General features: G+C 39.9%; 1 protein-coding gene across 10 annotated transcripts in view; it reads left to right on the top strand.

The window, feature by feature from the left end:
- The window catches only part of EML5 (EMAP like 5), a 192,872-nt gene that overhangs the window by 164,323 nt on the left and 3,829 nt on the right, over window positions 1–24,720 (top strand). For 4 of the 10 annotated variants that reach the window (XM_065549193.2, XM_005561988.5, XM_005561987.5 and 1 more), the window contains 11 exons: window positions 1,193–1,291; window positions 5,851–5,871; window positions 13,172–13,345; window positions 13,950–14,158; window positions 15,876–16,033; window positions 18,286–18,400; window positions 19,699–19,887; window positions 20,069–20,241; window positions 22,205–22,367; window positions 22,679–22,782; window positions 24,125–24,278. In XM_065549193.2, the coding sequence (XP_065405265.1) occupies window positions 1,193–1,291; window positions 5,851–5,871; window positions 13,172–13,345; window positions 13,950–14,158; window positions 15,876–16,033; window positions 18,286–18,400; window positions 19,699–19,887; window positions 20,069–20,241; window positions 22,205–22,367; window positions 22,679–22,782; window positions 24,125–24,278 (1,559 nt within the window). Of the gene's footprint in view, window positions 1–1,192; window positions 1,292–5,850; window positions 6,384–13,171; window positions 13,346–13,949; window positions 14,159–15,875; window positions 16,034–18,285; window positions 18,445–19,698; window positions 19,888–20,068; window positions 20,242–22,204; window positions 22,368–22,678; window positions 22,783–24,124; window positions 24,279–24,720 lie in introns of those variants that run through there. The other 6 variants (XR_012416050.1, XR_012416051.1, XR_012416049.1 and 3 more) reach the window with 6 other exon arrangements.

Here is a 24,720-nt window from a genome sequence, read left to right as displayed (position 1 = left end):
GATTTTTGTTTTGCTTTTTTGTGGGCCTAGTATTATTCATGGTTCTCTATCCTCTGGATCCAACCTACTGCTCTGAACTCATTTTCTACCTCTTCATTTTATTTGCACACGTCTATCTTTATTCCCTTCTGCGTGGACTACTGTCATAGTCTCACTGTCACTACTACCAGATGAATCACATTATACTCATTTGATCAAAAAACTTCAGTTCCTGCTGGGCATGGTGGCTCATATCCGTAATCCCAGCATTTTGGGAGGCTGAGGTGGGCGGATCACTTGAGGCCAGGAGTTTGAGACCAGCCTGGCCAACACAGTGAAACCCCATATCTCCTAAAAATACAAAAAAATATATAGCTGGGCACGATGGCAGACACCTATAATCCCAGCTACGTGAGAGGCTGAGGCATGAGAATTGCTTGAACTGGAGAAGTGGAGGTTGCAGAGAGCCAAGATCACGCCATTGCACTCCACCCTGGGCAACAGAGTGAGACTGTCTCAAAAAAGAAAAAAAAAAAAAAAAAAGATTTCAGTTCCTCCCCCACTGACTTCAGAACAAATATAAAATATGACTCAATATGGCCCAAATTATTCAATGGAAAATTACTACTGGTTTCTGTGTGACTCTGGCAAATCCTTTTCTCTAAGAAACCAAAACAGAAGATTCATGGGCTGACACTCAAAATCCTCCCTAACTCTAGTCCCGAACTGCCTTTCCAACCATGTTACTCATCTTTCTTCTTCATGACCCTACACTTCAGCCAAATGAGCCTGTTATATGGATACATAACACTTTCCTGCCTTTAGGCCTCTGCTTAAAGTGTTCCTCTGCCTACAAGGCCCTTCCCCGCTGACTTTTACATTTGTAAAATCTGTCTGGGTCAGTCCAGGATTACCATATTCCCATGATGAGATTAATCTTTTCTGCTCTGAATTCCCATAGCATTTTGATCCCAACTCTCTTGTGGTACTTGGAATCTTCAGCCTTGTACTATATTGTTTATCCCTTTTACGGCTGTATCCCATTAAATGATTTTCTGAATCATTTTTCTATCCTTACGATGCTGTATATATAGTAAGTGCTCAAAATATGTTTTGACAAAGCAAATAAAGAGTAGTTTATTGTTCTGGGTAAGGGCTTTTGGCTGTTATATCTTAAAATTTTCAAACTTAATTCTCAAATTCTTTTTTGTAGGTTCTCAGAGTTTTTATCAGGAACATAATGATGATATTCTGTGCCTCACAGTAAACCAGCACCCCAAATTTATCAACATAGTGGCAACTGGCCAAGTAGGTATGTTTCTATATTTTAAAAGAAACAATTTAAAGCATTTGCTTTGTTCAAATAAATTCAAGAAAAAATCAAAATATAATTTTATTTATTGATTGATTATTTATTGATTGTTCAAAATCGATGTATACATAAAACACTACCCAATTATACCATATTTTTAGCTTCCAGGCCTTTCTCTCACTCACTCTGGTTATCTGAGTTGGTCTTGACAATCCAGAATTTAAAGTAAACTATTGTATGGTAGTTGAAATAGTTGGATTTAGTCCTTTAGCAGGAATTTCTGGTCAGCAAAAAGGTTTAATTCAATAGTATATAAAGCAGAAAAGAGGAGTTTGAAGAGGAAGTAGTAAACAAGGGAAGCTGAGAAATAACTAGACTGGACGGGGTAGAACCCTGCTTTAGCAGGGGTTTAGGCTAGAAAGAAGAGAGGACCCAAGTCTGTTTTTTGTTGGTAAATCCCTTCTGTCTTTTTCTTTTCTTTGTCATTGACCTAATTCACCAACTGTTTTGAGCTGTTTTGAAATATACCTGTGTTCTTTTACCTCTGTGAAAAACTTAAAGGCCATAACTCCACAGTCAAACTGATGAGAGGATGGCAGGTCTATTTAGGACTTATCTGCCAACCTGTGATTACTAAATATGAATATGGCAGAAATCTCATACACTTCAATAAGTTTGTAAAATTCATTGAAACCAGTGTGTTTGTTGGAATTTATTGGACCTTGATGGCTAAACTAGCTTTCCAGGTCCCTTTTCTTCTTGACTAAGATAACTTATACTTTTAATATCTTCATTTTTCATGCAGGTCCTAAGTTGATAGTCAGGAATTTGTTGTCTGGGTTGCCTGGTTCTGAAGCTATGCCACATAGACCTTTGTGTTTTTCCTTTCTGTACAGTTTTCTACTTTTAAAAGTAAATGGAACATTACCCATTATACAGAAAATATTCTAATCTTTGCATATAAATACATAGGTCTAGCTTCTGTTTGTGCTAAGTTTTTGGAAAGTGAATTCTTATTTTCACTGTGCACAAGGAACAAGGCCCATCTCCTTGAGGAACGAAGAGACTATGTTACCTAAGTATCTAGCTCAATGCCTCTTGGTACATAGTTACTGTTTAGTTAATGTTTATTGAATAAATTCAGTTACTCAACAAATTTACTGAACACCTGCCATGTGCCAGGTATTATTTTAGGTGCTGGGGACACGGGCAACTTACAAAAAGGCAAAATCCCTGTATTAATGGAATTCATATTCTGCAAATAGAATTCTAGAAAGTATGGTTCTTGGCCGGGCGCAGTGGCTCAAGCCTGTAATCCCAGCACTTTGGGAGGCTGAGACGGGCGGATCACGAGGTCAGGAGATCAAGACCATCCTGACTAACACGGTGAAACCCCGTCTCTACTAAAAAATACAAAAAACTAGCCGGGCGAGGTGGTGGGCGCCTGTAGTCCCAGCTACTCGGGAGGCTGAGGCAGGAGAACGGTAAACCCAGAAGGCGGAGCTTGCAGTGAGCTGAGATCCGGCCACTGCACTCCAGCCTGGGCGACAGAGTGAGACTCCGTCTCAAATAAAAAAAAAAAAAAAAAAAAGTATGGTTCTTTCATTTTCCACCTTGACTTCTCCTTTTCTTTCCTTTGCTCTCCCTCTGTTAGGCAACTTATTTATCACTTTAGTGCCATGGTTTTCTCTCTCAGTTAACAAATGTCATGGTCACAAATTAATCTTTTAGGAATTTGGCCCTTTTTCCTCCTTTATTTTGAAAGACAACACTATAGGAAATATGAAATGACTAATTATATCCCTCCTGTTTCTTTCCAAGTCAAACTCTGGGGAGTACAGAAGTAAATTTTAGATTATATATGTAGCTCCATTCCTTATACCATTTGTACCCTTCCAGAAAATAGATAGCAAAAATTACTGGTGACTAATTAAGATAGACTCAAGGGAAGACTAAAGAATGAGGAAGGATTTTATTTTTCTCTTCACACATTAAGAGAATTGTTTTGTTACTTTGCTGTCAGGCTTGTTTAGTACCCACAAAGCACAAAACAGCATTTACAATGTTTATTGTTCCTTCTGTTAAAAATCATATAGATCATAGAGGAATTGAAATGTTTGATTTTGTACTATTTTAGCCAGTTACATTCAAACTTTTTTCTTGGCTAGAATCTTGGAATTTTAGGGCCAAGTATATCATTTTATCCTCTCTGTTACAGTGTGCTTGAACCCTGCTGCCACTTAATACCTAATGAAGTAAACGTTTCCCTGGGAAGCTTAGTTATAAAATGGTTCTTCATATAGAACAGAAATCTGTCTGTGATTGCTACTCTTTGGCCCTCATTCTTGGGGTATCTAGAACATCTAATCACATTCATATGACATTATCTTCCAGTTTTGGAGACAGCATATTTTCCCTGAGTCTTATCTAGTTCTTCTGTTTGTTTGTGACAGAGTCTCATTCTTTTGCCCAGGCTGGAGTGCAGTGGCGCGATCTTGGCTCACTGCAGCCTCCACCTCCTGGGTTCACACATTCTCCTGCCTCAGCCTCCTGAGTAGCTGGGACTACAGGTGCCCGCCACCATGCCCGGCTAATTTTTGTATTTTTAGTAGAGACGGGGTTTCACTATGTTGGCCAGGATGATCTTGATCTCTTGACCTTGTTTTCCACCTGCCTTGGCTTCCCAAAGTGCTGGCATTACAGACATGAGCCACTGTGCCCAGCCTAGTTCTTTTCTTTTAGAATGTCTCCTTTGGGCACCCTGCAACTACATTCCATGGAACAAGGTGTACATGAGAGCAAGGGGATTGCTTTCCATGGGGGAGCCTACTTCTCCACTGGACCATGCTTTGGATATATGAAATCCCAGAATTCTCTACCAGATGGTCCTGAACCTACTAATGGCCCTGCATGAGCCTTTTCTCTGCGTCTGTCCTCCCAGTGGCAGACTGTACAACCAATGTGTGTACTCTTGAGGGGTGGCCAAGCTGTTCATTGTGTAGGGGTGGATGGAGTTTTAATGTAGTAGCTGGGATAACCACATATCTTAAGAAATTTGAGCTGCCATGACAGATATCACAGAGTTTGTAGCTTAAACAACAGAAATATTATTTTTCACAGCTCTGGAGGTTGGAAGTCCAAAATCAGGGTGCCAGCATGGTCAGGTTGTGGTGAGGGCCTTCTCTGTGGTTTGCAGATGGCTGTCTCTTCTTATAAGAACACTAATCTCACTGTGAGGGCTCCATCCTCATAACCTTCCCACCTCCTAATACCATCACACTGGGGATTAGGGTTTGAGTATATGAATTTTGGGGGAAGACGGACATCCAGTTCATAGCACCACACATGAGCTTCCATGGCTGTTTGTGGTGTGGGATGGAAGAGAATGGGTCTGGTTGTCTCATGCTGCCCAAACTCACAGTAGTTCTAAATTGGTATCTGCCTTCCAGGTCATTATAGGAGTGTACTCATCAAGGTAAGAGACTAGAATATATTTTATTTGGTAAGTTTTATCTTGATGGATAGCTGTAAAATATTTAGGCCGATGACATTTAAGCCTTCATTTGTACTTCTGTCCCAGACCCTGTTAACCTGGTCTCTCCAAACCAAACACTCCCAGTCTTTCAACCAGGCTTCAGGTGGCAAAGTTCCAAGCCCTCTCACCATTTGGTTTTTAATAGAACATATTAACTAAAAATGGTATTTCCTGTGTGGTCTGCTCAGCAGAGTTAAGTACTTTATTGTTTTTCCTCATGTTCCAGGTCAAGGCACTATGGACCTATGTTATCAATATATTTTTTAAATCATTATTTCACGTGGATATAAAGCTTTTACCAAAGCAAAAAACAATCACCCGTCTTCAGTGGATTCCTATATTTTTACTTTCTTTCTTGCTCTAAAGACTGCTACTTTGAAAAGTTTGGTTGTTAGGTATTTCTGCCACAAATATAATGAGCATGGGCTTTCACATTTTCTTTCTTGGCAAACTTGTACTCATATGGAAAATCTTTAGTTGAGAGAAAGAACTTTTTTGCTTTCTTGAGTTATACAGTAACTTTTGCCATCATATCTCTCAGCTCAGAGGGTTTAGATCTAATTCTTCCCTGGAGACAGATCATTTAAAGATGCATTAAAAGATGCATATGGAAAATCTTTAGTTGAAAGAAAGAACTTTTTTCCTTTCTTGAGTTATACAGTAACCTTTGCTGTAATTAAAACTCCAGAGAGTCTATTATTAGCAGTACCAAAATATAAACCAAAATGAGGGTAATATCATCTTAAATCATATCAGTGTCATTTTAAAAGTTGTTATAATTAAAAGTTTATGTAACTCATTAAATGCAAAGAAAACAAAATTTTTATCCAAAGGAAGATTGAAAGATCATACATAGAATGTTAATAAGTTTGTATAATTGAAATGAGTGTCTTCTCTCACAGTTTACTCAATCGAATGTAATAAAACCAATTTTGTATCTAATAGTTTATAATTAATATGATATTTGGGTTTTTACAGATTTTACAGATTTATGTTATTTATAGATAATTATTTTCCATTACAGGTGATTCAGCAGACATGTCAGGTAAGGAAAACTAAACATTTTCTGCTATATTTATATTGTTTGGTGATGATAGTGCATATTAAACTTAAGTTCAAGTATATTAGTCCGTTCTTGCATTGCTATAAAGAACTACCTGAAACTGGGTAATTTACAAAGAAAATGTTTAATTGGCTCACAGCTCCACAGGCTGTACAGGAAGCATGGCTGGGGAGGCCTCAGGAAATTTACAATCATGGTGGAAGGCAAAGGGGAAGCAGGTATGTCCTACATGGCTGAAGCAGGAGGAAGAGAAAGGGGAAGTGCTACACGTTTAAACAAGCAGATCTCATGAGAACTCACAATCACAGAACAGCAAGGGGGAAATCCACCCCCATGATCCAATCACCTCCCACCAGTCCCCTCCTCCAACACTGGGGGTTACTATTCAACGTGCGATTTGGGCAAGGACATAAATCCAAACCATATCATCAAGTATCTTGTTACTCTATAAAGAACTTGCGGATTATTTTTTTCATTAAGAATATATTATTTTAATGTCATGATTCTGAACTCAGCCTGTGGTAATAGTAATGGTTTTTTTGGACAAGCATGGTAGCTCACACCTGTAATCCCAGCACTTTGGGAGGCCAAGGTCTGAGGATCCCTTGGGCGCAGGAATTCAAGACCTGCCTGGGCAACATAGTGAGACCCTGTCTCTACAAAAAATTTTTAAGAAATTAAAAAAATAATAATAATGGTTAAAAAGAGCTAATATATTTTAATCTATTTTATGTGCTCAGCACTGTTTTAAGCACTTTAAATAAAAGTTTTATTTGACATGACCATGCTTATCAAGTTACATATGTTCTGTGGCAGCTTTTGTGCTACAATGGCAGAGGTGTGTAGTAGCTACAGAGGCTATAGATGACACTTATCTGTTTGCACTGCTTTTTGGTACCCTGCAGGTTCCAGTAACACAATTATAATTCACTGATTTTGAGCACTATCTGTTATCTCTTGTTATTTTATTTTGGTTTTTAACCAGTAAATCTCCATCATGTCAAAACAAGGGTAAAAACAAAAATAGTTTTTGAATATCACACTTTTAAGGCACAGTGAAGCATGGATTGTATTGTAATCAAATGAGATGACAGGCTGAGTATGGTGGCTTACACCTGTAATCCCAGCACTTTGGGAGGCTGAGAGAGGCCGACCGCTTGAGGCCAGCAGTTCAAGTCCAGCCTGGGCTGTTGCCGAGACAGCAAGATGCTGTCTCTACAAAAAACAAACAAAAAAAGAAAAATTAAAAAACCTTGATGATTTGAGTTGAGATGGCAATAAATGTGATAAAAACAATAAATGAGATGATGGCAATAAAACAAAGTATTTGTTTTCTCAGAGGTGGTAACATTCAGCTATGCCAGGAGTGGATAGCTGAGGCGTGATCTGGGGACTGCAGGCTTAGACCAGTTTCAGGGGTCCCAAGACTTCCCACACATTCGGCAGTTCACTAGGAGAAATCACAGGACTCAGAGGTACTTAAGGCTTTAGTTTATTACAGTGAACAGAAAAGGGAAAAGACACATGAGGTAGAATCTGGAGCATCTAGTTACAGGGTTTCGATGTCTCTCCAACACCCTTGTGCCAGGGTGCCACAGAACCTGCGTCTTCCTCCAGCAGTCAAATCCAGCAACACACATGAGGTGTTTCTGCCTCGGCAAGCCTACTGAAGTCTCAGAGTCCAGAGTTTTTATTGGGGGCTGGTCACACAGGGATAAAGACCAGCCTCAACTACCAAAATACCAGACACCGGCCGGGCGCGGTGGCTCAAGCCTGTAATCCCAGCACTTTGGGAGGCCGAGACGGGTGGATCACTAGGTCAGGAGATCGAGACCATCCTGGCTAACACGGTGAAACCCCGTCTCCACTAAAAAATACAAAAAACTAGCCGGGCGAGGTGGCGGGCGCCTGTAGTCCCAGCTACTCAGGAGGCTGAGACAGGAGAATGGCCCGAACCCGGGAGGCGGAGCTTGCAGTGAGCTGAGATCCGGCCACTGCACTCCAGCCTGGGCGACAGAGCGAGACTCCGTCTCAAAAAAAAAAAAAAAAAAAAAAAAAAAAATACCAGACACCCTGAAGAAAGCAAGTGTTCAGCGCCCCAGGTGGACAAAAGAGCTTTGTCAACATGGAGAACACTTCAAACGTTCTTACACACTGGCCAAGAGCTAGCCCAGCAAGCAGGCCCTTCTGATGACAGTAACCTTGGGCCTGCTTATATTAAATCTTTCCTGCGTAAGCCGTAAAGCTGGATCAAGAAACTGGAAGGTCAGTGTGACTGGAGGAAGGCCTCTGAGATGAATATAGGGAGGTAGAGTGGTAATCTCATGCAGGATGTTGTAGCTCAGGGAGAAGAGTTTGGATTCATGCTAAGTGCAGAGTCTGTCACTGGAGAATTTTAAACAAGGGAGTGATGTGACCTAATTTATACTTTGAGAAAACCACTCTCACTACACTATTGAGAATGTAGAGGGGGAAGAGAGAAAACTGGAAAATTAGGGGTCCGTTATGTAGTCCAAGCGACAGTTAAGCGGGGTGGCAGGAATGAATGTGGAGAGAACGAGACAAATATGGAGTGTATTCTGGAGTAAAGCCAGTAATCCTTTCTGATTAATTGGATATGGGGGTATGACAAAGTGAGGAATCAAGGCCAGTTGTTAACTTTTTGCTTGAACAGTGAGCTAAATGAGATGGGGAATACTTTGAGAGAAATCAGTTTGGCAGGAAGAAATTATCCACAGATATAAGGAGTGAAATTTATTCGACATTCTTTCTTGTACAAATATGGGAAGACTGGTAGATTTGGGGATGAGAAAATAAGGAAGTACTGTCTAATGACTTCCATTTTCCCTGTATCGTCAACTGAGAGTGAGGAGGTGGGGAATGGGTATTGGGTTGGAACAAGGATAAAGTTTTTAAATTGTCACTTTGGAATATGGGAGAATAAATACATTAGAAGAGATATGAGCTGGGCACAGTAGCTCACACCTTTAATCATATCACTTTGGGTTTTTCTGTTTTGTTTTTTCTTTTTTTGAGATGGAGTTTCACTCTTATTGCCCAGGCTGGAATGCAGTGGCACAATCTTGGCTCACTGCAACTTCCATTTCCCGGGTTCAAGCATTTCTCCTGCCTCAGCCTCTCGAGTACCTGGGATTACAGGCGACTGCCACCATGCCCAGCTAATTTTTTGTATTTTTAGTACAGATGGGGTTTCACCATGTTTTCTAGGCTGGTCTCAAACTCCTGACCTCAAGTTATTCACCCGCCTCAGCCTCCCAAAGTGCTGGGATTACAGGCATGAGCCACCACGCCCCGCAGTCCTAGCACTTTGGGAGGCTGAAGTGGGCAGATTGCTTGAACTCAGGAGTTTAAGACCAGCCTGGGCAACATGGGAAACCCCATCTCTACAAAAATACTTAGATGGGTGTGGTGGCATGTGACTGTAGATCCAGCAACTCAGGAGGCTGAGGTAGGTAGATCAATTGAGCCCAGGAATTCGAGGCTGCAGTGTGTCATGATCGCATCATGGCACTCCAGCCTGGGAGACAGTGAGACCTTGTCTCAAAAAGAAAAAAGAAAAGTTACCATTGAACACATTAGATGTGTTTTCAGTGGACACTATGGGAATATCTTTTGTCTCTGACAAAGTAATTTCAGCCCTCCTAAGACTGCACCTTAGAATTTGGTATTTTTGATCCTTAAGGCAATTAAGTAGAGAAAACTCACGCTCTGGTCTTGCTTAGTATTTGTAGTGACAGGCAGTTGCCCATCAAATAACTTCAGTGGGTGTCTGATTTTACAGCAGAAGATAAGGAAATTCCTTAGCACACAAGAATAAGAGGGAGGGGAGCCTCCAGAGTGTGCTGCTTCAGGAGCTTCACAATGTCATCCAGAACCCAGGGACTTTCCATCTCTTCTGCTCTGCTCTCCACAGTGTTGGCTTCACCCACAAGGCTGGTTGCATTTGTGGTCGTGAAAATGACTGTAGTAGCAATTGGAGTTATGTGCTTCCTTGCTGTTATCCAGTGGGAAAGAAGGAAGAAAATCCTTTTCAGAACTATGACCTAAAAATCCTTGCTTTTAGCCTGACTGAGTCATTTTAGCCTGACTGTGTGAGGACACAAAGCAAACCTCGAACTGAGAAGATACTAGGGGAATACCATGTGCTGATTGGTTTAAATCTGGGTTATTAAACTAATCACTGAGGTCTGGGTTGGGAGTGGAAGCAGTATTGTTACAGTGGGCTCAGACTTTATTAGTTGAGCATGCAGTTTGTTTCCCCTGAATCAGTTGCACTCTAGGAGAGAGTAGATTCCTGAATAAAATTGGAGCCTTGGTAGGAAGAAAGGATGTAATGGATGCTGAGTATGCAGTAAGGAGTTACTCACTACAGAGACTCAAGGGCAAAATACAATTGGCATACCTAATGGCCCATGTTAAAATTTTCTTTTAAAATACAGTTTTTATTAGGCCAGGCATGGTGGCTCATGCCTGTAATCCTAGCACTTTGAGAGGCCGAGGCAGGCAGATCACCTGAGGTCGGGAGTTCGAGACCAGCCTGACCAACATGGAGATACCCCGTCTCTTCTAAAAATACAAAATTAGCCAGGTGTGGTGGGGGAGTGCCTGTAATCCCAGCTACTCAGGAGGCTGAGGCAGGAGAAGCGCTTGAACTGGGAGACAGAGGTTGCAGTGAGCCAAGATCATGCCATTGCACTCCAGCCTGGGCAACAAGAGTGAAACTCCATCTCAAAAAAAAAAAACCAGTTTTTATTATACTGCATCAAAGGCAAACTCGGGGATAAAAAATATCCTTTAAAACTTTGATTCTTGTAAGACCCAAATAACAATTTATAGAGACACTTAACGGCATCTCTATACAGGAAACTAAGAGTCAAAAACGTTAGTGAAAAGTTACTGGGATTGATTTTCTGGAGGGAGCTAGATATGGGGAAAAGAGCAAGAATGGAACCTGGATCTTGAGAACAGCATACCTGTGCTGCCTCTCCCAGCTCGGAGTTGTATTAGGGCAAGTCAGTTATCCTCTCTGAGGCTGAGTTCAGGAAAAAACGTACCTACCTAGAAGGTAAGCGTTAGAAAATATGCGATGTCCCCAATGACATGCCTGCCATGATAGGTACTTAATACCTCATGGCCTCCTGGAACAGGAGGAGTAAGAATTGTATATGTGTTACCCAAGCATCAGGAATGACCAATTCCAAATGATAGGAGAAAATACAATATACTTAATGAACATAGTTTCATCTTTAGTAACTTCAAGAGGTCCTGAAAATTTGCAGTAATTTTAGTTTTAAATATTGTTACTGATGTAAGTTTAGAGCAGTCTAAGTGTGTGGCAATTCCATACCTTACATACTTATAGGTTTTAAAACATAAATTCTGTTTTCACCTTCTTGCCATCTCCTTTAATTTTTTATAAAAATGAGAAGCTCAGTAATAGAATTTAAGATTACTTGCTGTTTAAATTTAGATAAATAAAACTTTTAAACTTGGGGCATATTAAATTTGGAGGCAAAAATTAGTGATATTTCTTGAAAATCTACTGTTTACCTCATCACAATTTGGCAAATATAACGTGAATTGCCTAGAGGTACATTTTGTAAACATACAACAATATTTATATAATATTTATCACTGGCAAAATTTATAGAGTGATCTGGTATATAGTTACATTTTAAATTTAAGCCACCTAACATTATTTATGGAGGTTAAATTTACCTGTGCCTTGGGGTACTTTGACTTTTAATGAATGAAGAATATTTTAATTTTAGTTCAATACTTGCATTATTGTCATACATTTTACAAACATAACCTATTTTATTATATGATAAACTTTTATGTATATTTCCATGTAGTTTTGATATTTTACAGTTGCACAAATCTTTGAACAATTTCTACTTAATGATACTCGTAAGTCTCTGGTTTAATATATTTTAACTGCTTTGAAGAACTGTCAGATTTAATTTATCATTGTGTACTACAAATAGCAGATGGCATAAAATATAATCTAAATTTATCAGAATATTTTCTTTAGAGAGTGACATTTATTTCTGCATTGAATGATTTAAGGCAGCTTGTCTTATTTAATGTTTCTCTGTTTTTAAAACATAACATTTATAATTTGAAGCAAATACACTTTAGTATTTTTATTGCTTCATTAAAAGTACTTATGTTCTGAGATTGAATTAACTGCTGAATTGACCTATCCCTATTCATTTTTATAGGGTGCAGTTCATAAAAAAGAAAATATAAAACTATAATTTTTTAACTTTAGAAAATATGGAGAACTGGGATAATTTTTTTAAGCAGCAGAAACAAGCTACACAAGATTAATAATAATAACCACATTTTTTAAAGATGAGCAGTTTTATCTTTCTCATGAAATCCTGTTTTTTAAGTACATGTCTTATAAAGTGATATGAACTTAGCTTTTTACCAGATGTCTATCTGTTTATGGTTGAAAATTTCTTTTGAGATCTATTCAGGTGGTTTCCTATCTACTGCCTTTCTCAATTTGTGTCTGCTTTTCATTTCTCTTTCAGGTAACATCAGTACTGAATGTATACTTGGTGTTTAATATTTATTGTGTAATATTTGTATAGTTCTCCATGTAATTGTATAAAGATTAAAAGTATACATAAAACATGCATTTGTTTTGAATTGTTTAAAGTTGAGATTGCCTGATTTGCTTGTCTAAATGCTGTTTTTCCAAAAATGTAATTTGGAATATAGCCAGAAGAAGTGTTCTATATTTTTTCCTTTTCTTTCCTCCCCACCCCCAAAACTCCTTTTCCTTTTTTAAGTTCAGTCTTAGTTTTGAGCTGTTCTTTGTTTAGTACAGTTTTGTTTTTGTTTTTGTTTTTGTTTTTTTGAGACGGAGTCTCGCTCTGTCGCCCAGGCTGGAGTGCAGTGGCGCGATCTGGGCTCACTGCAAGCTCCGCCTCCTGGGTTTACGCCATTCTCCTGCCTCAGCCTCCTGAGTAGCTGGGACTACAGGCGCCCACCACCGCGCCCGGCTAATTTTTTGTATTTTTAGTAGAGACGGGGTTTCACCGTGGTCTCGATCTCCTGACCTTGTGATCCGCCCGCCTAGGCCTCCCAAAGTGCTGGGATTACAGGCGTGAGCCACCGCGCCCGGCCGTTTAGTACAGTTTTTATTTGGTACATATTTATCCATGTTTCAGAGATGAATATGCATCAGCTTTAGAAACAGAAACATTTAAACAGGTAGATTACAACTTTTGATATTATCTTTATTTAGCTGCAGCTCCTTCTATTCACATCTGGGACGCAATGAACAAGCAGACTTTATCTATCCTAAGATGCTACCATTCAAAGGGAGTATGTTCAGTCAGCTTCAGTGCTACGGGCAAACTATTGCTTTCTGTGGGACTAGACCCAGAACATACTATTACCATTTGGAGATGGCAGGAAGGTAGGATTCTTTTGTGTGTTTGATTTTTAAAAAACAAGAATACAAGGGTAGTAGGAATTCTGTATTTAATAGTTGCCTTAAAGTTGGTGGTTGAAATAATTACTCAGTGTAGGCCTACACAATATATGGTACACAGTTAGTGGTACTGCAGGTATATTTCACTTTAAAAGCCCAGTGGAACTGTAACCTCACAAAACCAGATAAATTAATGAAACCATTATTAGTATTACAAATGATTCGCTGCTATTTTCTTCAACAAGAAACTATGTTTATTATTAATGATTTGATTAGTTTTAGAGATTCTTATCAGTGAAAATTATGTATATTTCTAATGATAATGGCAGATCAGCAGGATAATATTACCTACCACACTTTAGACAAAATGTTTAAGTTGTATAAAGAAAAGTTAATGGAATGAAGATAAGTGAAAAGGACTCGATACACAAATAATTGTAAATCATGTATTGCTAGGTAGTAGAGCAGGGGCCATTGGCCTCTTTTCTAAGCCTTTGTTATTTGAACCATGTATTTTACATATTTGTTCGATGCTGTTGATTAGCTTGGTTCTTGTAATAACCTAGATAATTTTGTTGTATCTTGTCAGGTGCCAAAATTGCCAGCAGAGCTGGTCACAATCAACGTATTTTTGTGGCAGAATTCCGACCAGATTCAGATACCCAGTTTGTCTCAGTGGGAGTAAAACATGTGAAGTTCTGGACCCTGGCAGGAAGGGCTCTTCTTAGCAAAAAAGGGCTACTGAGCACACTGGAAGATGCCCGGATGCAGACCATGCTCGCTATTGCATTTGGTGCAGTATGTCTCTTAAAATGCATGTAGTGTGACTTTGACTACTTTACATTTTCTTGCCTTAGATCTTCAGCCACATTAATGTTGATATGATACTGTGATCTGCTAATCATTACATGCCCTGGTCAAGCATGTATTTCATCTTTCAAAAATCTAGTTCTTTCAGAAATTAGGGAGTAAAAAAGAATGTTAATGAGAGGGGAAAAAGGATTTTTTTTTTTTTTTTGACACAATATCTCACTCTGTTGCCTGGGCTGTGGTGCAGTGGTGCGATTATAGCTCACTGTAGCCTCCATCTCCCAGATTCAAGTAATCCGCCTCCTTAGTAGCTGGGACTACAGGGCAGGAACCACCATGCCTGGCTAATTTTTTTTTTCATTTTTAGTAGAGACAGGGTTTCACTATGTTGCCTAGGCTGGTCTCAAGCTCCTAAGCTCAAGTGATCCTCCCACCTTGACCTCCCAAAGTGCTGGGTTTACAGGTGTGAGCCACCATGATAAGGATTATGATGAACATTTGATTCCTTGGACTACTGTTATACTCAGAAGCCTTCCTTAATCTTGTAATTGTCACCCTAAATATCCTAAAATTTCTGTCTTCCTAGTAGTTCTTCATAGTCCTAAAAATTTGTCAGAGTAAAAGAAAGGTAAATCAAGAAACATGATTTTCAAATGACTGAAGGTGGTACTAGTGTTTAGGATTTCCTTTGCTTTTTATCATTTAACACACTGCTTATCATACAGCTGGAAGTGCTCTGGGCCAGTGTCTCTACTTCGAGGGAAGAAGGAGGTAGTGAGACAGAAGGAAATAGCACAGTTCCTGGCCCTGATAGAAGTGTGTTCAGGAGCCCTGCTCTCCCCTCACTGTATTCCATCTCATCTGGACCTGTGGCTTCCAATCCACGTCTCTTTCCTTTAATATCCTGCATTGGCTAGGCTGTATTTGGTGTATCAAAAAACTAAGTGGATTTTGTAATTAAAATGTTTATGTGGGTATGCAATACTTACAGGAAAAGTTATAATTATAGAATATTTAAATACACTTAAACGTTTTTGAGAAAAAGACCATTGAAATGTTTGTGCTATGTCAAATTTCAGTTGAACATTTTGGGTATTCTTAATATAAGACCAGGCCAGGCACCGTGGCTCAGGCTGGGCACAGTGGCTCACGGCTGTAATCTTAGCATTTAGGGAGGCCGAGGCAGGCAGATCACCTGAGGTCAGGAGTTCAAGACCGGCCTGGCCCACAGGGTGAAACCCCGTCTCTACTAAAAAAAAATCAGCCAGGCGTGGTGGCAGGTGCCTGTAATCCCAGCTACTCGGGATGCTGAGACAAGAGAATCGCTTGAACCTGGGAGGCAGAGGTTGTGGTGAGCTGAGATCGCGCCATTGCACTCCAGCCTGGGCAACGAAGAGCGAAACTCTGTCTCAAAAAAATAAAAAATAAACTCTAGAATTACAGTATGTTAGAATTGGAAGGGAAGAATTGTCCAGGGTTATTCTAGCTAATAAGCAACAGACTTGGAAAGGAGAAGGTCCTGACAAAGCTAAGCCTCCAGTTCAGGTTTCCTGACTCTTGAATTCAGCGCTGCTGCTGCCACTACACGATGCATGCTCTTTTGTATCAAGGGTGAGACAGCATTGCACATACATAGAAAATTATCTGTTTGAACTCTATTTGAACTTTTGATGAGTTTGTCTCCCCCTCCCCCACTCCTTTTCAGAATAACTTGACGTTTACAGGTACCATCAGTGGTGATGTCTGTGTGTGGAAAGATCACATATTGTGTAGAATCGTGGCGAGAGCTCACAACGGGCCTGTGTTTGCCATGTACACCACCCTGCGAGATGGACTCATCGTGACTGGGGGAAAGGAAAGGCCGTGAGTCCTCTTTCTTTTCACAGAATGTTTATGCATTTGTGACCTACCTGAGGTTTGCAGTTAATTATTCTAGTTGTTTCTAGGCTACACAGAGTGTCCTCTCTGACCTTCCTCCTCATATGCTTCTCCTTTATTACCTTTTATGTGCCTTCTGTTGAGTCTCATTTCTGATATTAATTCACTTCCAATGTTTTTCATGTTGGGGTGATACTTTTTCTGAGGTGGGGATAGGTAGTTGTCCTACAAGTTGAGGTACTTTTCTTACTGTCTGTATGCCTGTGTACATATCTGCTGAGTAGGAGGCCCATAGGGGGATCTGGAGCCAAGGTTGTGTTTTGCCTGCTCTCTTTTTTGTTCAGAATGGATTATAAGGAGTAGAATGCACATTGTTGCTTTAGAAAAGGATGAGGGAACTAGAGAGAACTGCCTTGTTTCCTTTTGCTTGAGGCAAACCTAAACTGTATACAAGACCTCAAAATTTGAGAAGAGGTGTTTTCTGAGTGATTTTCAAATCTCCCAACAGTAAGCAGATACTTACGGTTTGATTTGTCACCAACATAGTCATATGCATGTTGAAACATGACATGTAGGCTAGGCACAGTGGCTCACACCTGTAATCTTAGCACTTTGGGAGGCTGAGGCAGGTGGATCGCTTGAGCCCAGGTGTTTGAGACCAGTCTGGGCAACAGGGTGAAACCCCATCTCTATAAAAAACACAACAATTAGCTGGGTGTGGTGGTGCACACCTGTAGTCCTAGCTACTCAGGAGGCTGAAGTGGGAGGATCACTTGAGCCTGGGGAGGTTGAGACTTTAGTGAGCTGTGATGGTGCCACTGCACTCCAGCCTGGGTGACAGAGTGAGACCCCGTTTGAAAAACAAAAACCAAAATAAATGTGACATATAGGTAACTAAGAAGTACATTTCAATACAGGATTGAAAGAACCCACATATGTTAAACACAAGTGCAGAATTTGTGCCTCTCACATAAAGGAAGAATGCACATAGGCATGCTTTAAAACAAGCAGCTCATCTAGCAGAAAATGAAGGAATACATTTTTCAGTCCTTCCAGGAGAAAATCCATAAATGGGCTCTATTTCGTCCTCCAACACTTGTATTTTCCACGTCATTTACTCCTGCACACCCCCGCTCACTAGAAGCCTGCTAAACTGTTCCAGTGAGATATTTTAATACCTTGTAGGGAATAAATATGCTTCTGTTTTGGCCTTCAAAAATAAAGTCTGGGCTGGGTGCAGTGGCTCACGCCTGTAATCCCAACAGTTTGGGGGGCCGAGGCGGGCGGATCACGAGGTCGAGTTTGGGACCAGCCTGGCCAATATGGTGAAACCCTGTCTCTACTAAAAATGCAAAAATTAGCCGGGAGTGGTGGTGCACGCCTTTAATCCCAGCTACTCGGGAGGCTGAGGGAGAAGAATCACTTGAACCTGGGAGGCACAGGTTGCAGTGAGCCGAGATCACACCACTGCACTCTAGGATGGGTGACAGAGCAAGACTCTGTCTCAAAAAAAAATAATAACTCTGTAGCACAGCATTTGTAATTCTATTATTTTTGCCTTACATTTCCATTAATAAAACTGTTTTTTAATTTTTTAAATTGTTTCTTTTTAATAAAATTGTTTTTTACATCTTCCTAATCAAGAGGTATTATGAGGCCAGGCACAGTGGCTCATGCCTGGAATCCCAGCACTTTGGGAGGCCGAGGCGGGTGGATCACCTGAGGTCAAGGAGTTCAAGACCAGCCTGGCCAACATGGTGAAACCCCAGCTCTACTAAAAATACAGAAATTAGCTGAGTGGGGTGGTGCACCCCTATAATCCCAGCTACTTGGGAGGCTGAGATAGGAGAATTGCTTGAACCCAGGAGGCAGAGGTTGCAATGAGCTGAGATCGTCCCACTTGCACCCCAGCCTAGGAGACAGAGCGAGACTCCATCTTAAAAGGAAAGAAAAAGTATTATGAGAGAGGATAATGTATGGTAGAGGCTAAATAAAATTATGCTCATGTCAGAAAAAAAAGTATTTCTCAAAATTCACTGAAACTGAATGTTTATTTTGACTGAGATATAGTAGATCCTCAAATTGCCATAGAAAGTTTAGAAGAATATTAGAAGTAAATTATAAATATCAGGGCCTTTTTTTTTTTAAAGGATTCTGCTTATAACTTAGTATTTGTTTATAATAAAAATTATAGTAGCCAATAATAAACACTTACTCTGGCTTGGTTATTTACTTAGGTCAAAAGAAGGAGGAGCGGTTAAACTGTGGGATCAGGAACTGAGGCGGTGCCGTGCCTTCAGGCTTGAGACAGGACAAGCCACAGATTGTGTTCGTTCTGTGTGCAGAGGCAAAGTAAGATGTTCCGTGAGCTGATACAGTGCAGCAGAAAATAGAAAGTGGTTATTACTGTGATTCTCTCACCCTTTGCAGCTTAATGAACAATACTTAATAATGCATAAAGATGGATTTGCTTGCCAGCATTACTCTGTCTTTGCTGCTTTCTTTGCCAAAGTTAGGACCAGTGTGGTGCATAAGCTAGGAAGCTATTCTGTTTAAATACTGTATGTAAAACTCTAATATTTTCTAGAATCCGCCAATTCAACAACTCTAGTAAACAGAATTGAAAACCCTTGCCAGTTGATTCATTTATATTAGGACAGCTGTCTCCATTTTCTTAAAAAACATACATTCCCTAGATAAAATATGTAATAAACAAACAATGGAATACTATTCAGCCATAAAAAATAATGAAATTCTGTCATTCTTGGTGGCAACATGGATGGGACTGGAGGACATGACGTGAAGTGAAACACGCCAGGCACAGAAAAATACATGTTCTCACTCCTATGCAGAAACTAAAAACGTTGATCCCACAGAGGTGGAGAGTAGAATAGTGGTTACTGGAGGTGGAGAAGGGGGAGGAGGAGGGGGATAGGGAAGGACTGGTTAAAGGATACAGTTTTACACAGCCAGATAGGAGCAGTACCTTTTAGTATTCTGTAGTACTGTAGGATGACTGTAGTTAAGAATCACGCATTTATGTATTTTCAGATACTTACAAGAGAGGATTTTGAAAGTGTCCATCACAAAGAAATGATAAATGTCTGAGGTGATGGTTATGCGCATTACCGTACGCCCCATAAATATGTACAGTTCTGTGTCCATTTCAAAATAAAACTTTAAAACTACAATTCCTATGGAAATTTTTGAGCGTGTTTGTACTTATTGTGTATTTATAAATCATACGGATATTATCTTCAGTCTGCTTATTAAATAGTAATTAAGCTTTCACTTTTTAACTAAAAAATAAATTCTAGTACTTTTTTCCTATATCCAACTGCACTTACCCTGTTTGGAGATCCTAAGATTATCAAATAAAAACTTTTGATTATTGAAGAATGCAGGTGTACTGCCACAGAAAAGTTCTGTTCTGTAGCATGGACTCTAATAGGTAATCCAGCCCAGTGTGCTTACAGATAGATGTGTGCCTGTAGTCATAGAAAAATTTGCATGAGCTAATGACTGCCTTGCTACTAGATTAGCTCAAAGCAAAAAGTTCTTGGAAAGCAGGTCAATAGAGTCATTTTTATATTATGAAGAAGAGCAGCTGTTGTATTACATTCAATGTATTGGTCCTACTTGTGTTTCAGGGCAAGATCCTTGTTGGGACAAGGAATGCTGAAATAATCGAAGTTGGAGAGAAAAATGCAGCTTGTAATATTTTAGTTAACGGTCATGTGGATGGGCCAATCTGGGGACTAGCAACCCATCCTTCCAGGGATTTTTTCCTTTCTGCTGCAGAAGATGGGACGGTGAGACTTTGGGATATTGCTGATAAAGTAAGTACGGATAATTTTTTAAAAGAGGTTACAATTTCTGAAAAGAAAAGTTGGAAGTTCTAAATTGCTAGCGCTTAAAGAACTATCTCAGAATTAAGTTGAGAATTTTTGAGGGAAACGGGTTTAATTTAGAAGTACTTAATGTTGTTTCCTATGACTCTTTTTTTTTTTTTTAATGCAGAAGATGTTAAACAAAGTGAATTTGGGGCATGCTGCTCGTACTGTGTGTTATAGCCCTGAAGGGGACATGGTGGCTATTGGAATGAAAAATGGAGAATTTATCATTTTACTAGTGAGTTCTCTAAAAATATGGGGAAAGAAGAGAGACAGGAGATGTGCAATCCATGATATCAGGTTAGTGAACACATGGAACAGAGTTGCTAGTATGTACTTGATTCAACTTCCATTTGAAGAGTTTTCCTTAGCCATGCCTTCAAAAAGAGGTCCCCAGGGCCTGTAGCATTTCCCACATTATAAATTGTATGCTAAAATATGGCTGTTTGTATACTTACTTAATTCTTCCTGCTAAATTATAAACCCACTGGCCACCAACCACGGTGCCTTATAATAGCAAGTACTAGTAGGTAATGTTTGATGAATTCATGTTAACACTCAGCCATGTCCATTAAGTTCATTCTGCCAAGAGGTATCTCCCACTGTAACACAAGAGAGCCATCTGCCCTTCAAAAGTTGTCACCCTGGAAAACTAAAGTTGTGATTCCAAACATATCTTCTCTTAATAACCTCAGTTTGGGAATATGTAGTTCATTAATTTAATCAATACCTATTGATTAAATGTTCCAGAATCCAGATTAATTTAAATGTTTCTTAAACCTTTGATTTTCAGTGCTTAAGCATTTTTCAACAGTGGCTACCATTTGCTGAGTACTTCTATGTGATCAGTAGATAAGATTATTGAATCTAGGTCTGTCAAAAGCTTGTACACTTTTCATCAGTAAAATCCTTTTACAAATGAAACCTTCCTCAGAACTTCAATATATAAAACAGTAACAGTGGCTTCCCTTAGCTTTTACATGTCCCTGTGGTACCTCAATAAGACTCATGGGCCATTTCAAGAGACTGAATTGTCTCATATGACTTCAGGGATTGCTAGGCAAATAGCACATCACTTTGTCTTTTAAATAAGTTCTTCAGGTTGGGCGTGGTGGCTCACGCCTGTAATCCCAGCACTTTGGGAGGCCGAGGCAGGCAGATTGCCTGAGTTCAAGAGCTTGAGACCACCAGCCTGGCCGACATGGTGAAACCCTGTCTCAACTAAAAATACAAAAAGTAGCCAGGCGTGGTGGCAGGCGCCTATAATCCCAGCTGCTGGGGCGCCGAGACAGGAGAATCGCTTGAACCTGGGAGGCAGAGATTGCGCCATCACACTCCAGCCTGGGGGAGAAGAGTGAGACTCCGTCTCAAAAAAAAAGAAAAAAAATTCTTCCAAGCTTCAAGTTGTGTCACTTCACCTTAATAACTGGAGGTTAGTTAAGCTGAGCTGTGTTCTTTGCTTAATATTAAGACAACGTTTTTTTCCAGATGGAAGAAAACTATCTTAATGAATTGTTAGCTTATTATGTAATGCCAATGGCTTTTAAAAGCTGATGTTTTGGCTGGGTGTGGTAGCTCACACCTGTAATCCCTGTACTTTGGGAGGCCAAGGGGGAAGGATTGCTTGAGGCCAAGAGTTTGGGACCAGCTGGGCAACATAGACCCCGCCTCTATTTTAAAAATTTAAATTTTTCTTTTTTTTTTTTTTTGAGGCGGAGTTTCGCTCTTGTTGCCCATGCTGGAGTGCAATGGCGCAATCTCGGCTCACCGAAACCTCTGCCTCCCCGGTCAAGCGATTCTCCTGCCTCAGCCTCCCGAGTAGCTGGGATTACAGGCATGCACCATCACACCTGGCTAATTTTGTATTTTTAGTAGAGACGGGGTTTCTCCATGTTTGTCAGGCTGGTCTCAAACGCCCGACCTCAGGTTATCTGCCTGCCTCCGCCTCCCAAAGTTCTGGGATTACAGGTGTGAGCCACCGGGCCCGGCCTAAAAGAGGTTTTTTAAACCATGAGATGTTTTTAAAGGAATTGGGAGATGACAATTGCAGAAATATTTGAAATTGAAGTAAAATGTAAAGCTTCCTTATTTCATGTAACCCAGACAATCTCAGTATACATTATCAGTTGTATCTGTCAGGTAAATCTATTCGAGGCCATATCACACATTACTTTTAAGAACTAGAAAGGAAAAGTCACTGATCTTAAATATTTATAATACTTCATGTGGTCTAATACTTTTTACATGTTTTGTTTTGATTCAGATTTAGTCCGGATTCCCGGTATCTGGCAGTGGGTTCTAGTGAGAACTCAGTGGATTTTTATGACCTGACATTGGGCCCCACTCTTAACAGAATTAGCTACTGCAAAGACATTCCAAGCTTTGTCATTCAAATGGACTTCTCTGCAGACAGCAGATATCTCCAGGTACAGTACCAATACTATATACCCAGGTGGCAAGTTCTGCTTTTACATTTCGTGTTAGTGAATGCATTTGAAGCTCCTCAGCTCTGGAGCTCCAGCTTCTCAACTCCTACCTTTGTATCTTCCGACCTACAGCTCCCCTTTCCTTCCCCACTTATCAGTGCTTTTCTCCTCTAAGTTTATGTAGTGATCTTTTGCATAGTTAATAATGTTGACATGTAAATCAAGTAGCAATATGCTAGTATTCTGTAAGCCCCCTGTGGATTTTGTCTCTCACCTAATGGAATTCTTGTCCCATTTAAATCTGGTGAAAGGTCTCTAGTGGCTGCTATAAACGGCATGTCTACGAAGTGCCTTCAGGAAAACATCTTATGGATCATGCCGCTATTGACAGAATTACTTGGGCTACATGGACTAGGTAAATACTTATATATTCACAAGGCAAGGACTGACTTTGAAGGCCAGTTAGAAAAATTGGAAAATCCTATTTCTGAGCTGTTAGAGCAATTCCACTAAGGAATAGTAATTGCGTTTCAAGTTTTTGTTACCATATTTTGAAATGGTATGTTCATGTTGGGACCCCTTTTTATTGAATGTATTTCCATGTTTTATCAGTTTCCATGATTTATCAATTTTTTTTTTTAAGGAAATCAAAGTTTTAACTTTAAAGATACCCTGATATTTTTCTTAACATTAAATTTAATGACTGGCAAAAAGGTATTGGGTGCTGTTAAGCAACTGTTATTAGTTCTCTATCTAAAGGAATGCTATCTTGAATCTATTAGAAGTCAAAGCTTCCAAATTTGTTCAAATTTTCTGGCTGTATGACAGGTAACCATGACTATCCATTTTTTTGGTCAATGAAAAAGGCCATCAAATTCCTCTATCAGCCAGGCATATAGTGGCTCATGCCTGTAATCTCTGATGCAGCAGGCCGAGGTGGGAGGATCACTTGAGCCTAGGAGTTTGAGACCAGCCTGGGCAACATAGCGGGACCCCATCTCTGAAATCTTTTTAAAAATTCCTATGTCATAAGTCACTTTTATTTTTGTAGAGATAGGGATCTCTACAAAATGCCCAGGCTGGTCTCAAACTCTTGGCCTCAAGCAGTCCTCCTGCCTCAGCTTCCCAAAATGTTGGGATTACAGGTATGTGCTGCCGGACCCAGCCAAGTAGCACTTTTAATTTGAAAAATAGTGCTATCAGTTTTTGGCCAGGTGCAGTGGCTTACGCCTGTAATCTCAGCACTTTGAGAGGCTGAGGGGGCTGATCACCTGAGGTCGGGAGTTCGAGACTAGCCTGACCAACATGGAGAAACCCTGTCTCTACTAAAAATACAAAATAAGCCAGGCATGGTGGCGCATGTCTGTAATCCCAGCTACTCGGGAGGCTGAGGCAGGAGAATTGCTTGAACCCAGGAGGCAGAGGTTGCAGTGAGCTGAGATTGTGCCATTGCACTCCAGCCTGGGTAACAAGAGCGAAATTCCGTCTCAAAAAAAAGAAAAAAAAATAAAAATAAAAATAGTTCTATCAGTTTTCATAAAGTACTACTTTAATCTTAAAAGGATTAATCTAGAAACCCTTCAAATTATAAAATTACATTTTTAGAAGGCAGGAGTTGATATCCTGATGAAATTCAGGTCTCCAAACAACTTGCCTTACCATGATTTACTTCCTGTATGTTAATTGCCAAGAAACTTTTTGAATATAGTCAACCTGCCCGCACTTGCTATGAGTTTTCTTTTGTTCCTTCCCTATAGTATTCTAGGAGATGAGGTTTTGGGAATCTGGTCCAGACATGCTGAGAAAGCTGATGTCAACTGTGCCTGTGTATCTCATTCAGGAATCAGTCTTGTAACAGGAGATGACTTTGGCATGGTTAAGTTATTTGACTTCCCATGTCCAGAAAAATTTGTAAGTTTGTGTTTTGTTTACTATTATCAGTTTACTCCTAATTTTGATGTCGTATCATCAGCACTTTTTCTCGTGTATTTAAAATGTTTTGTCCTAGTTTCTAAATTTTTCCCCAAACTTTCTAAATCTGTTTACTCTGAAATAAAAGCTATTAGAAACAAATCCTCTCCCTCGAGTAATACCGTCTTTGGAACTATCCTACAAAAGCGGTAATTAGCTTTTCACGAAACCTATCATCAGTTATTGAATTTCAAATGCTTTTCCTTAGAGAAAAATTGTGAAGAGTACCTGGAGACTTCTGACTGCCCACACAGCCGGGTTTTGCAGATCCATTACTCACGCTGAAAATGCATTCTAATCACTGGCTGCAGTGGTAACTCCCTACTCTCTCCACAGCTCTTGTAATAGAGATTACAGTTCCTAATAAGATCCTTTGATGTGA

This window comes from Macaca fascicularis, chromosome 7 (genome assembly GCF_037993035.2).
Source record: "Macaca fascicularis isolate 582-1 chromosome 7, T2T-MFA8v1.1".
In the NCBI taxonomy this organism is placed as follows: domain Eukaryota; kingdom Metazoa; phylum Chordata; class Mammalia; order Primates; family Cercopithecidae; genus Macaca; species Macaca fascicularis.
Note: the sequence above shows the minus strand (reverse complement) of the source record. Positions and strands in the feature narration are given on the sequence as shown.